The sequence below is a fragment of the Polistes dominula genome, unplaced genomic scaffold (assembly GCF_049000335.1).
Source record: "Polistes dominula isolate Pdom_NZ unplaced genomic scaffold, Pdom_raw_medaka contig_33, whole genome shotgun sequence".
In the NCBI taxonomy this organism is placed as follows: Eukaryota; Metazoa; Arthropoda; class Insecta; order Hymenoptera; family Vespidae; genus Polistes; species Polistes dominula.
The window spans coordinates 778,275-793,344 of NW_028300998.1; the positions used below are offsets into that span (position 1 = coordinate 778,275).

The 15,070-nt window shown below is 36.4% G+C and overlaps 1 protein-coding gene across 1 annotated transcript in view; it reads left to right on the plus strand.

The window, feature by feature from the left end:
* eIF5B (eukaryotic translation initiation factor 5B) overlaps positions 1–7,826 on the plus strand; it is a 35,262-nt gene extending 27,436 nt beyond the window's left edge. Inside the window, exons 15-16 of the mRNA XM_015317359.2 lie at positions 107–268; positions 5,050–7,826. Coding sequence (XP_015172845.2) covers positions 107–268; positions 5,050–5,157 — 270 coding nt within the window. The 3' untranslated portion in view covers positions 5,158–7,826. The remainder of the gene's footprint in view (positions 1–106; positions 269–5,049) is intronic.
* Positions 7,827–15,070: the final 7,244 nt, after the last annotated feature.

Below are 15,070 nucleotides of genomic sequence, written 5' to 3' on the forward strand. Positions count from 1 at the left end.
CGATTTTACAAAAGATCGACGTTAATTGTATTATTATCCATTATTTATTGATTTTATGTATATTGATTCCTAATTTGTATTTTTTTCTTGTATTTTTTTTTTACAGTTCGTCGAGTTAGGTATTGTTTCAAGTATAGAATACAATCACAAAGCAGTGGAATCAGCTCGCAAAGGGCAAGAAGTGTGTATCAAGATCGAACCGATACAAGGTGAAGCACCGAAAATGTTTGGTCGTCATTTCGATGAGAAAGATTTCGTCATTAGCAAGGTAAGCATACTCATAAACAATTTTTTTTCTTTTAACACTTTACCGATCGTTTGAGTACCAACCAACAACACATATGCACCTCTGACTGACCAATGATAATAACTCTTTATCACAATGTCAACCGATTACTAAGTTTTCGATAAATGACAAAAAGCTGATTAATAAATTTTTATTTGGTAAGCGTCGGTGACCAAAAAAAAAAAAAAGCCTATTTATAGGCCTAGTGGTCGTTAAAGTGTTTAACTTTTTCAAAACGTTTTTTCAAATGTCTACAAAATTTATTTTCAATCCTATAAAAAGAAGAATATTAATTTTTTATTTGCTTCCACCATTACAGAAAAAAATATTGAGGAATCTCTGGCAGGGGGGTGTGGTGGTGGTGTAACAATTCGACCTATCTACTCTAATTTTGAATTTAACCACCAGATAGCGTATTCAAGTGCTAGCTAGAGATCCCACCACGTGGCGTAGTAATAATTCGACCTATCTACTCGAATTTTGAATGTAGCTACAAGATAGCGTATTCAAATGCTAGAGATTCCAATATTTCATAATCTTTTCATTTATTTTCAGCATGAATAATAATAAATAATAAATAAATATTAAAAAAAAAAAACAAGACTGCGTAATTAAAAAGGGAATTTCCCCCGATTAACAAATTAACATTTAAATTCCTACAAATATTATTATTATAGAATTAAATAGCGTGATGCGAAAAAAAACGCATCAGGAGTTAACTCGGGACCGGTCAAAGTGTTAATTAGCAAAAATAAATGAAAAGAAAAAAGTAAGAAGTCCAAAAGGCTAAAACGATTTCCACGAAATCTAATAGTCGAACGAAGAGAAAATAACACAAGAGAGAGAGAGAGAGAGAGACTATGTCCGTCAGCCATCAGACCCATCATCATGAATTCTACGATTGGTGTTGATTACGATCGGCATTTTCTACGTGGCGCATTCGACACAACCAACAACGGTGACGACAATGACGACACCAAGTTGTTGGGTTGCTCTGTTGCGATAGATGAATACCCGTTTCATTGTCCATTTAATTCTTAAAACGTCATATATTGGGTTGCATTTCAGCCTTTTAAGTCTTTCTACTTGCCAATTAACTGGCCCATATCTAGACTTCCTTCCTTAGCCTCCCTCACTCACAATTACCTTTTAACTCAACCTCAACCTCATCTCCACACACACACACTCACACACACACCCCTTGCACTCTCATCATCGCTACCATCGTCGATTTTTAACCGATATCCTTACTCTCTGACAAGATAAAAGATGGCCAAGAAGAAAATAAAAAGAAAATGATGATAATGACGAAGATTATAAGGACGACGACGACGATGATGATGATAATGATAATGATGATGATGATGATGATGATGATAATGATAATGATGATGATGATGATGAAGAGAGAAAGAGATAGAAGTGGAAGCCTGAAGAAAGGAGGAGGAGGGAAAGAGGAAAGAGACTCGTCGAGCTTCTGCGAAGACCGGAAGCGCTGGCGGACGGCTGATCGCCACCGGACGTGCATCTTCCTTTTTTGATACAGATCTTGCATACTAATTGTAAGTCGAATTTGCACCGAGCTAAAGCCTCGCCTCTTTTTATTTTATTTTTTTTTTCTTCTTCTTCTTTTCTTTTTCTTCTTTACCCTTTTTTTCGCCCTACCTCCATCGGCCCATCCCTCAACCCTCCCCCTCCCCTCTCCCTCGCCCTTTTCCTATCGTGTGTATCTTTCAATATAACATTTTTACATCTGTATGTTGTGTATCGCTAAAGTATTAGTCGCAATTTTTTCTTTTTGTTTTTGAATTTTTTGAAAATTTTGAATTTTCAGAAAAACAAAGGAAGAATTTTTATTGCGATCTGATTTGATTTTAATGATTATATTTTAATAATAAAATATTATTTATCTTTGAAAAATTGAGATTTGTTTTTCGATTAGATTAAATCTGTTCAAATTTTATTGGGATCTCTAGTTAGCACTTGAATACGCTATCTGGTGGCTAAATTCAAAATTAGAGTAGATAGGTCGAATTATTACTACGCCATGTGGAATCTCTAGCACTTGAATACGCTATCTGGTGACTAAATTCAAAATTAGAGTAGATAGGTCGAATTGTTACGCCATCACACCCCTGCCAGAGATTCCCCAATATATTTTTTCGTTTATTTATATATATATAAAGTACAAAGGTTTGTACCTTTAGCTTTAAAGCAATAATACGTTTGACGTATTTATACGTCTCTCTCTCTCTTTCTCTTTCTCTTGTCCAGTTAACAGGTTAAAAGAGACAGAAGAAAAAGAGGAAATTTTGAAAGTAAATTATTTGAACATCTTCTTCTTCTTCTTTTTCTTTTTGTTCGTGTTTTTTTCTATAAACCTTTTCCCAAGGTCTCAAGGAAGAAAACGGTATCACGTCGGTTCTTCGATACAACAAGTAAAGTGAAAGAGAGAAAGAGAGAGAGAGAGAGAGAGGAAGAGAGAGGAAGAGAGGAAGGGAGAAAGGATACATGTGGCGTGCCTGCCTAACTCTCTATCCTCTAGCCTCTCTCTCTCTCTCTCTCTCTTTTTTTTCCTCTCTTCCCCACTAAGTGGGGGAAGAGGGGTCCCCCTTACTCTCGGTGTATCTACGTCTCTTCCTCGTCGTGCTTCAGGCACCTTTGTGCCGCTCGCTAGGCGAGCGGAAGTCGTCGTTACCGTTTGGTTCGTAGAATCAATTCCGGAAGTACCTTGTTCTCACGATGATTTGTGGTGCGACGACTTCGCACCCTCCTAGCTCGTATACACATACTACTATCCCATTACTACACATAGTCTCCAAATATTCTTCTTCTCTCTCGCTCTTCTTATCTCTTCTTTGCTTGCTTGTATTAAAAGGAAAATATCTAATTGTGATTTTAATCATTTTTTTTTCTTTTTCATTTGATACAATTATAATCGATGTTTAAAATCCAATAGGGTGGTGGTAAGTTTGGTCTTTAACATCTGTCGTCTTATTTTTGGTTTCTGTATTTTTTTTTCTTTTTTTTTTTTTTTGGTGAAATCATAGTGAATCAACTTTGATCGAAATTTTTGCCATGATTATTTAAGTTACAGTAATATTATCATTGCTCTGTACGATTTACCATAAAACTGTAATGGGGTCAAATTTGTTCGAACAACAAACAATCTCTGATTTACACTGGTTAGAATTAATTTGGTATCTACTTTTCTCTTTTTTTCTTTTTTACGTGGAAAAATTTTCTAAAATTGTTCTTATCGAGAATACGTGATATATATATATATATATATATATATATATATATATATATATATATATATTTATATGAATGCGATAAAATAAAAAGAAAAGAGACAAGAAAAAGGAAAAGGAAAAGAGAACAATATATGTGCTTGTGTTAAGGGTTTAATTAGATGTTTAAAAGACATTTTCGTATAAAAAGATTTTCTAATTTGTTCTTATCGGTAATATGTGTGTGTGTATGTGACATAATCAAACGACTGTTGAGATAAATAGAAAAGAAAAAAGAAAAAAAAGAAAAAAGAGGAAGAGAGTCATGTTCAAATGTCAATGTTCATGACTTCTTAACTCTCATCTCTATCATTGTGTTGTTCTACATTGTATTTCTTCTCTTCGTCGGATACTACATCTGCACGTTCGAAAGCTCGCGTGGGTATTGTGTCGTAGCGTAGTGTGGTGGTGGTGGTAGTAGTGTAGTGTAGTTGAGAGCGTAGTGCGAGAGAGCACGAAAAGGTACGACGGAACAAACGAACAAATAAGTGAGAGAAATAGAGATGGTGTGTGCTGATGGTGGTGGTGGTGGCGGCGGGGGGAGGGGAGCAAGTGAGCTCGAGCGAACGCGCCTTGCTGGCGTTTGTAGCTGTGCGCGGCGGGAAGAGGGGAGAGGTTGCGAGGAGAGGGTGGGGGAACGAGTGAGAGAGAGAGAGAGGTAGAGAAGGGGCGTGGCTGCGTAAAACCACCATTGTGACCGATCCATGAATGAAACGGGACTTCCGGCCGAGAGTGGGGGCGGAAACAGTTGTAAAGCGTCACGTTACTGAATGAACCGTATGCGCTGCGAGAGCAGCAGCAGCAGCAGCAGCATCTCTTTGGCGAAAAGCTATTCGAACGATTTTTGAAAGTAGGGGGAAAACGGATAGAAAAAAAATCTGCCTTGTGAAAAGATAAAAGAAAGAGGGGGGCGAGGGGAAAAAGAAAAAAAAATAAGAATGAAAAATAAGAGAACGCTAATAGAAAGTAGGAGAGAAACATTTTTTGACATTCCACAAATTCTTTCTCTTTCTTTTTTTTTTTGATATTTACTTATTTTATAATTATATTAATTTTATTGTTATATATTTTAATACGCGTTGCGTGTGCCAAGGTCATTCGTAAATGTGACGTTAATAAAAATTGTACAAAAAAATTAGGTAAATTAATGAATTTTTGTGAGGATAATAATATTAGAAGGAACCTGAAACGAAATAGGATACGAAGATCACGAATGGAGGGAGACCACCACGCTCAGGGACCGGGAACAATGGGCCTGAGATTTGGTATTTGCTACAATGAACTTTCGAGTTTCTAATGTCAGTTAATAAATAAAATAAATGAATTTTTCTAATGCAATATGTTTGTGTGCGCTACTTAAGGTTAAAGTGCCCTTTGTCTTTTGCGGCACGCAATATGTTAATAATAATACTCATAAATATTTGTAATAATTAAATCAATCCATGATGTTTGTTCTTGTATTTGTTACAGATAAGCAGACAAAGTATAGATGCCTGTAAGGATTACTTCAGGGACGATTTATTGAAAACCGATTGGCAATTAATGGTGGAATTAAAGAAACTATTTCAAATACTTTAGGATTCTTTCGCAATTTGCGCAAATCCTCGCGCGCCGACACCACCGTACACCGGCTGGCCGATTCTTAAGGGACGACGAGGCAATATTCAAACATATTTTTTGCTCGACAAAAATTACCACGCGAGAACAATATATATATATATATATCATTATCATCGTCCTTGAGAATATTACAACAAAAAAAAAAAAAAAGAAGAAGAAAAAAACAAGAAAAATAGTTTATAACAATAACAATAATAATCGTAATCGACGGCGCCCAATGTCCAAGACGACAATCCTCGAGTTTGTATTTGGAAAACGTCCCAAATTGCGATACCGAAATTTACTAACTGAACGATGATAAAAGAAGAAAAATACGAGAAATTACAAAATAAAGAGAGAGAGACAGAGAGAGAATATATATATTTTTTTTTAATTAATTTTTCTCTGTTAATTCGTGTCCTATATGTAAAATTGAATACTTTGGTCCAATGATAAATCATCTTCATCATAATCACCATGATCAATCGTCTTCGAAAATCAACGAAAATTTTAATGCTTACAAACGTACGTCCCCCTTTGTTTCCCCTCTCCTCTTTCTCTCTTTCTCTCTCTCTCTTTCTCTCATTCGAAAAAATCGATGAATCTGTTAAAATATAGAGATGAAGCATTGCAATCATGAAACATGAAAAGGATAAACCGATCATACTTGAAGAAATCGCGTACGCGTTTTCTCTTTACAAGTACACGCGCGTGAGCGTGAGCGTGTGCGCGCGCGTGCACGCAGGCTTTCTTCGTATCCTCCTATGAGCAACAAGTTTTGTTGGTATTACTGTTGCTGTTGCTGCTGTTTGCTGTTAATATTGCTGGCTCGATTCCCCGTTACGATTCGACACACACACAACACACACTCGAGAGTCGAGTTTCTTGCGATCGGTGAATATATCGTTACGTGTAGTTGTCTATTCGCTAAGGGAGAAAGAGAGAGAGAGAGAGATAGATAGAGAAAAAGATTAAGAGAAAAAGAGAGGAAAGATTTTACTGGAAAAGGAGAAGACTTCCATCAGACTTCGTCAACTTGTATTTCTTTTCTTTTTTGTTTTGTTTCATTCTCTCTCTCTCTCTCTCTCTCCTCCTCCTCCTCCTCCCTCTCTTTTTCTCTCTTTCTCTTTCTATTTATCCTTCGTCGACTTTTTCAATGTGAAGAAGAAGAAGAAGAAGAAGGTGCCAACATGGTCGACGACGTATTTCTCCTTGTCTCGCACATTTTCTTCCTCATCATATACTTCGACTCCAAAAGTTAGTTGTGTAGTTAATCCTTAAAGAGACGAATAGAGAGACACACAATTTAGATAGAACGAATAAAAACTTAAGAAAGAGAGAAACAGAGAGATAGAGAGATAGAGAGAGAGAGAGAGAGAGAGCGAATACGCAAGTAAGTAAGAATGTAAATATATATGTGTGTGAGTGTACGTGTATGAGTGGGTGTGTGTCGTACGTACGGTCATCGACCATAGTCTCAAATGAAACATATGGTACACACGGATACATCTCTCTCTCTCACTCTTTGAAAAACCGTATGTGAACCAAATAAAAAAAACAAAAAAAAAAACAAAAAAAAAATTATTACAAAAAGTAAGAAAAAAGAAAACGAAGATAAGAAGAAGAAAAACGTAACGTTGGTAAAACTTATTACATCGACAGTCAAATGAAAAGGATATAACACGAATATAACGAACGACGAAAAGTGGTGAACGATGAAGAAGAGACCGAGAAGCCATTACCACGTTCGTGCCTTCTTCTTCGTAGAGGAAAAGAGAAAAATACAGGGAAAGAGAGAGATAAGAGAGAGAGAGAGAGAAAGAAAGAAGTAAAGCTTGAGGAGTCGTCGGACTCGCCTATAAACTTGCCTTGATACTCACGATCATTCTTGGAAGAGAGGAGCGTGTCTCTGGTATAAATTCTCATCGACGTATTTCCGGTTTTGTCGCCTAAGAACGCGCACGTATGAGTCCCGAGGGTTAAAAACGATAGAACAGCAAGGAACCAAGTAAGAAAAAAAGAGAGAAATAGAGAGAGAGAGAGAGAGAGAGAAAAATCGAATAGAAAAAGAAAGAAGAACGGGGTGGGGGGGGATAGAAAAATAGATAGCTCGAAAGAGAGACAGGGTGTGCTTGTGTGCGCCGCCGCGCATGTACGCCTCTGTGTGTGTGTGTGTGTTCTGTCTCTGTGTGTATGTGTACTTGCGCGCTAGAAAAGGAGAGAGAAGAAATCAAAGAATTGATATGACTGTATAAAAAAAAATAAAAAAAAGAAAGAAAAAAAACATTCAAACTTTATGACAAATAAATGCAAGAAAAAATGATGATAACAAAAGATGAATCTATAATAAAATGAAATCACTGTTTAAATATGCATAATAATAATAATAATAATAATAATAATAATAATTTAAAAGAAATCATGTAAAAGGAAGATCGTGAAAGTGGATGATTTGAAACAAAGAGTAGGAGGAGGAAGGGTAGGGGGTTGGGTGGGTAAGAAGAAGAAGAAGAAGAAGAAGAAGTAAATTGATAGAACAAAAAAAGAAAAAGGAATCAATGTGTTTTGTATATGTACTCCCTTTGTATAAATCAACCAAGTTAATTAATGCGAGGATAATAATAAAGAGTACGTGTTTCACAATAAAATGATGCATCTGTATGATCTATTTGTATATATTTTACATTTATTTTCATGACCAATAACTATTTTTAATTTATTTCTAAAGAATAATAAAGGAGAATTTTTGCGTCAATGCATGAAAGAAAACTACAAAGGTAAGTTGTAATTGTTTTTAATAAAAACGATTGATTATTTGAACTAACTTTTGTTTATTTTCTAAGATGGTCAAATAATTTTGAACAAAAACGTATATTTTGATGTGCTTTTTTAATATTGTAATATATAATTGTGACAGTAAGAGAAAATGTTTGTTTTGGAATATAAAATGAAGCATTTGCTCGATTGGCATAAACATACACCACCCTTTTCAGCATTCGGAATCTTTTTCAACACCTTATTGTCGTTGTCAGCACCTGCACCGAATAAAAACTCTTTCAGGAAATCGATTGGCTAGATAAACACGTATGCTTTCTCGATAGCTAGTTAGATATATTATAGTTAGTTATTCTATTGCTACTTGGAGATTGTTATTCGAGAACGAATGAATGAACGAACGAACGAACGAACGAACGGATGTCCGTCGTCGTTGTCGTCGTTGTCGTTGTTGTCGTTGTCGTCATCGTCATCGTTGACGTTGAGATCACGTCGTTCGTTCTTGGCCAAGCTTACAACGAAAGAGATTATGTAAGTCATTTGTGCTGCTAATTATGATAGTGGACTAATTATATGTCGAGATATTGATAACATTGATCTTACGATTTATTTTAGATTTATTTTATTAATGCCATTAAATATATAATAAATATATATCTTATATATATATATATATATATATATATATGATTTATTTGATATTACAAATATTAATGACATCAAAATTAATTTGATTTTTATTTTATTTAACTGAATCATGTGTCATAATTATTGGTAGAAATTAATTAGTTGATTAATGTAAGGTAACTGTATTAATTTTTTATTTTTGTTTATTTATTTATTTTCATCTTCCTGTCGTCTATTTGTTTTTTGTTTTTGTTTCTTCATGAAATGTTCTCCGTCAATTTCCTGTATTTTTCTATTCTACTATTTTACATTTTATTTTAAAAAATAACAAGAAAAAAAAGATTGAACTAACCGCGTGACTATTAAAGGATACAAGTAAACGTCGAATGCGAACAAGTTATGCACGCGCTAGACCGTTGCAGTTGACCGAGTAAAATGTGATTACCGGCGGAAATGGTACACGCCATTCGTGTTGTTCCATTTAACTACGATGCGAAGAGAAACATTGAGAGATCTAAATTTCCTTCTTCTCAAATTATTCTCTCTCGAGAGAGAGAGAGAGATAGAGAAGATATTTTTCTCGATACTAACTACTATCTCTTCATTCGACGAGTTCAATGCGATCTAATCTTGAAAAAAAAAAATAGAGAAAAAAAAAACCATTTGTGTCCTTATCTACGATAATCCAACACACAGATAAATTTTATTTTTAATCTGTTTTTAAAGAAAGAAAATTGAACTGAAATAATGAACTTGATTCAATTGACTTTTACTTTTAACGCACATGGATACATCGATACATTGATGAAACTTTTACATTTGACAGTCATTTTCCAGACAAATATTTTTCTAATTGTTAAAAATAACAAATATTATTCAACGATTAAAAAGAAGAAGAAGAAGAAGAGCAAAGTGTAGTAAATAGTAAAAGAGAGAGAGAAAAAAAAAATAATGGTGTGGTTTGTGCCCATTGCTGGAACGCTCGGAATATATGCCGTGTCCTTGCTGCGAGAGAAGAACCGAGAGAGAAAGAGAGAGAGAGAGAGAGAGAGAGAGAGAGAGAGCAGCAAGTCGGCATGGCACGGCTCGCTCAATGAACACACGTCATTTCGAGTCATTCATGCGACTGCAAGTTATCCCTCTCTCTTTCTCTCTCTCTCTCTTTCTCTCTCTCCTTGTCTATATGTGACATACGCGTGTTCACGTATCCGGCATATCGTATATCCGTTTGTTTGTACGATTCCAAGCGTATGTTGTGTTGTTCATTGTGACTTAGGTCACGGGAGATCGCGTAGATAGAAGAGTAGTTACGTTCGTCCTTCTACGTATCCTCTCTTCACTCCACTACCCAGCTACCATCACCTCCCCCTCTCTTTTACTATCTTTAATCCTACATATATATATATATGGTTCTCTCTCTCTCTCTCTCTCTCTCTCTCTCATTCTTTTCCGATTCTTCTCTACAATTACGTATATTGTATATTTCTAAATAACTCTTCGATACATATATAGTATTTACTTTTCTCATTCACGCCAAGAAGAGATATTATGCTAGTTTTTTATTTTCTAGGAACGTATGAATTTTTTTCCCTTCCTCTTTACTTTTCTCTCTCTCTCTCTCTCTCTCTCTCTCTGTCTGTCTGTCTGTCTGTCTGTCTGTCTGTCTGTGTCTCTTTCTCTCTATCTCTTTTCTACTAAAGGAAACGTCATAAAAAAATCGACCAAGTCAAGTTCTAAAAGCAGAAATCTCGAAGCCACGAACCGGAAACGATAAGAGACCCAACACGACCATAATTTCTTTTTTTCTTTTCTTTCTTTTTCTTCCTTTTTCTTTTTTTTTTATTACACTTTACATTTTATTTATCATACTATCGTGTGTAACACTTTTGATTTCAACTCCATATTTAACCTTTGCTTACCATACACTTTGGTCCAAAGGAGCCAGACCTTTTTTTTTTGCAACTTGAGTCGTCATTTTTCTCAATTGTACAAGTTTAATAATTTTTTCAACATATTTAAATTTAATTTAAAGCTATAAAACTTATATAGTCTTTTCAAAAAAATGTTGAAATAAATCTATGCAATAGTTTCTTTTTTCTAACGATTTTTGTCGTCCGGGTCCTTTGGACCCAGGTGTGGTAAGCGTGTTATTACAGGAAGGGTGATAAGTAAATGATTAATTCATCGTTGTTTAGTTTATTTATTGTTACGAGGTAAATCGATCTTCTTCTTCTTTTTTTTTTTGTTTTTTTTTGTGTGTAAATTAATGCATGAACGTACGTGTATGTTTTTGAATATTGCGCTAACTTTAACTTGATATGAAGTAAAAAAGAGAAAGAAACGAAATATTTAGCGCGTACACACACCACGTACTTTTCTTCTCTCTCATTTTCTCTTAAATAACGGCTTCTTTACGATCCGCCTGCGCGTTACGGTTAATTAGGCAATTAAACCGCACAATTCCAGAAAACGATGCCACGAAGATATACCCGATGAAATCCACGATTGTTCTTTTTCCTCGATGTACCGCCACTTCCCTTTCTCTCTCTCTCTCTCTCTCTCTCTCTCTCTCTCTCTCTCTCACTCTCTTTGTGTCTTACTATATATCTTTCCTTCTTAGAATAGTCGAGTAATTGGATGACCTTTCATCATGTACTAAGTATAAATATTCAAAAAGTATGTCATTTTAAAACGCTTCCAACTGTACAATTGATAAGAATGTCATACACATTCATAATGTTTCTTCTTTACATGATCTACATGATTCTTATGTATAGTTTAATTAATTAATTTACGAGCGCACTTCAAATCGAAAACAACTCAAGCTAACCTACACACATAGAGATACACATACATGCATTTATGCTTGCATACATAAATTTATATATAGATCCCATACATCATACATATATACCAAATACACACGTTCATTAATACAAACATATAAATACATGTTATATGCATGCATATATACACATATGCATTCATACATTTATAGATATATATAATATGTATCTACTCATACTTACATATAAATATAATATATAAACGATATAAGTAGTAACACGAAGCGCCAAGAAAGGAGAACGAGGAAAGGTGACGGAGGACGAAGGGGAGGGTAATCGTACATCGTGAAAGAGGGAATGAGGGGGAAAGGGGAGGGGGGATAGAACGTTTCCACACCGGATATCCTCCCAAGGGAAACGGTGCACGCGATTCGCATTGCCACGCCCGTAGTATTTAGTATGTATATGCTGTGTTTCTTTTGCACGTCCTAGGTTAGACGAATAACAGTAAAGGATTCAGTTGAATCGCCATATTGAAACTATATAAGGTATTTAAAGTTAGAAATTTTGAGTATCAAGAAAAAACGTTGGTAGGAGAGGATCATGATGATTTATATCCTCGAGGATGAAAGAAAATCGTAAGTTATGTTTTTAAGGTGAAATCAATATCGATCATAAAGGAGATAAGTTTCGATACGTCATCATCTTCTTTGTTAGTCTCGATCATTCGATCATTCGAGTGGTCACAATAAGAAGGCAGGTTCTTCATACATTGGTATCGAATTCACTAAGAACTGAGAGAGATAGAGAAAGAAAGTAATTCAATACTCTCCATAGGGACCTTGAGTACCTTCCCATGAATACGCATACACTTATATACATGTTCGTAAGTATAGGTATATGTATATGTATGTGTATGAATATAACGTGTTCGACGTGTATATGGTAGCTCTTTGATTATGGCTTCGTTTTATTAGATGAAGCGAGATGATTCGCGAACGACTCTCGTATCTCATTCTATTGCAAAGAACAGAGAATTTTTCATCGTTCTTTTCTTTTCCCTTAGGTATCAACAAAATATTGAAATAACATTCCGTACGTCCTATTACGTGAAAAGAAAAAAATTATTTTAACGTAATTGAAATCAAGAAAGGATAGTAAATATATATACAAATTAATTAATGATATTTTCTTTGCTGTAGATACTAATGATTAAGTAGAATGTAGAATTCCTCGAGTATTCTTCTCTCTACTCTTTCTCTCTTTTACGATGCATTTTCATCTTTCAAAATTGCAATAAAGATAGAAAGAAAATAAGAAAAAGAAGACAATGATTCAAAGGTGGAATAAAGAACGAACGAACGAACGAACGAACGAACGAACGAACGGTTTACGTTTGCAGTCTGACTTAGAACGGACGGCACCGAAAGATACGTGCGTGCACGGAACGAAAGACGGAGCCAAATGGAACAGAGCAAAAGAGAGAAAGAAAGAGAGGAAAGTAAAGAACCTGAGAGTTATAAAACGAGAACGACAAGGACGCAAGAGGATGTAGTTGGCGGACCTTTACGAAGAGAACCGAGTCTCCCCGACATGTAGGGAAAGCTTAGTTTGTATATTTGTTGTATATAATTTGTCTTGACAATTATTTTTCGACTTTTAATGTCTTCTTGTGCAACAACGAAAGTAACAATATTATTATACTTCGATTATATTAATACAGAGCCCAACATTTTTATTATCTATTTTTTTTGTAATCAAAAAATGTATTTAACAATAAGTATATGAATAAGAAAAAAAACAAGTAAAAAAATCGTCGTTAAGATTAGCAAACAAGAGATAGATCGGATATTGAAGGGTTCCGATGAGGTTTTGGGCCGGCCCTGGTAAGCACAATACCGAGTATGAATGAAGTATCGTGTCTGGCTGGTAAGAGGGGAAAGAGAGAGAAAAAATTGTGCGGTGTTTCGTGGCGTTGAGAGGTTGCGGGCGGTAAACTGGTGACGCTCGTTGATGTTTAGTGCGCATGCGCACAAGCGTATACGGACATACTCCCCCTTCTTCCATCTCCTCGTGTATCGGCCATGGAGGCACCACAGCACGTTCGAGTTTCGCGGCAGGGCACAGCAGGAATGAACAGGAGAATTCGCAATGTATTGCAATGTTGAGAAGCAGTGTTGAGTGTAGCCGACTGCATTCAGAAAGAGAGAAAGAGATAGGAAAGGAGAAAAGAGGGAAAGAGAAAGGAACGGATATAAACATTTTTACGCGCTAAAAGTCGCATCGTTAGTGGATATCGAATCCTCGAGTAGTAGACCGCCATGTTGTTTGGTAACAGGTCGATCATCGAATCGAGAGAAGATAAACTTTTTAGGTAAATAATTCATTTGATCAACGTAACGGACAAAGTAGGAGATGAAAATATCTCCTAATCTCATATAAATAATCTCAATCAGGTAAATGCAAAATTGTGAGTAGGATTCTGGTTGCTGCTTGAAGAGATATATACAACGTGCCTGGACCGCACGAGCTATGGTAACATGGCTGCCAACGAGACTAGCTGAATCTTTCTCGCTTGCTTCGTTGTCTCTTTCGCGCGTGGGAGACTATGTTCTTTCTTTTTCTATCACCGTAACTTGACGTGGGCCAGATTGGCCTCTCTCTTCTTTCTCGTCTTTTATTTTTCTTCGATTCGTTCTATCCTCTTTATCTTTTTTTTCTTGGTCCCTTTCGAGAAGCTCATTCTTTCCCGATCTTTCTCCCACTCGGTTGATATCTCTCTCTCTCTCTCTCTCCCTCTCTTTCATTCTCTCGGCTACTGGTGTTAACGACAGATAGACGTCTCTCGGCGGTCGTCCCGCGCGTGCCCTCACGCGAGCTCGTTCGGCCACATACGCTTGCGTGTATGCGTGCGTGCGTGTGGTCGATCAGTACAAAAAAGCAAAACATAGAAGTAGCGCGGTTTTACCTCGCTACAGAGGCGCGAGACACCGCGGTAGTTGGCCACGCACGCACACACCGAATCGCGTTCTACTCTAAAGGAGAAAAAGAATGAGATAGAGAGAAAGAAAGAGAGATAAGAGAGAGCGAGAGAGATCTTTCTCGCATGGTGTGTTGTCACCGCGTGAGCATGCTTGGTTACATCTTGCTTGTTATACTCAGAACAGGGTCTCTCGTCAGAAGCGAAAGATAACGAAGCACAGTAGAGTTCGCAGATTCGATAAGAAATTGCGGAAAAGGAGAAAGAAAAAAGAAAGAAAGGAAGAAATAAAGGGAAAGAGAGAGAGAGGGAGAGACGAACAAACAGAGAGAAAGAGAAAGAAAGAGAAAGAGAGAGATCGGAGGGCGAACAGAGCGAGTGCGACGTACCTGGCTGCGCCGGTGGCAGTCTCGATCTTGCGGTCGGACGAGCTCCGTCGTCCTCGTCGTTGTCGTTGTCATCGTCGAATTGTTGCTGTTGTTGTTGTTAAAACGCAGCGTCGTTTTTGTTTTGGCTATTCCTTATCATTGTTGTCGCGACGTGTCGTCGTTGTGTCGTCGTCGTCGTCGTCGTCGTCGTCGTCATCGCGATGAAAGTAAAAGACGCGTGTAAAAAAGAAATAAATAAAGAGAAAGAGAAAAAGAAATAAAGAGTAGGAAGAATGCGTGTTAGAGAGAACTGCGAGCAGTACTATCTTCTGCTCGTTGACGATCTACCAGCGAGA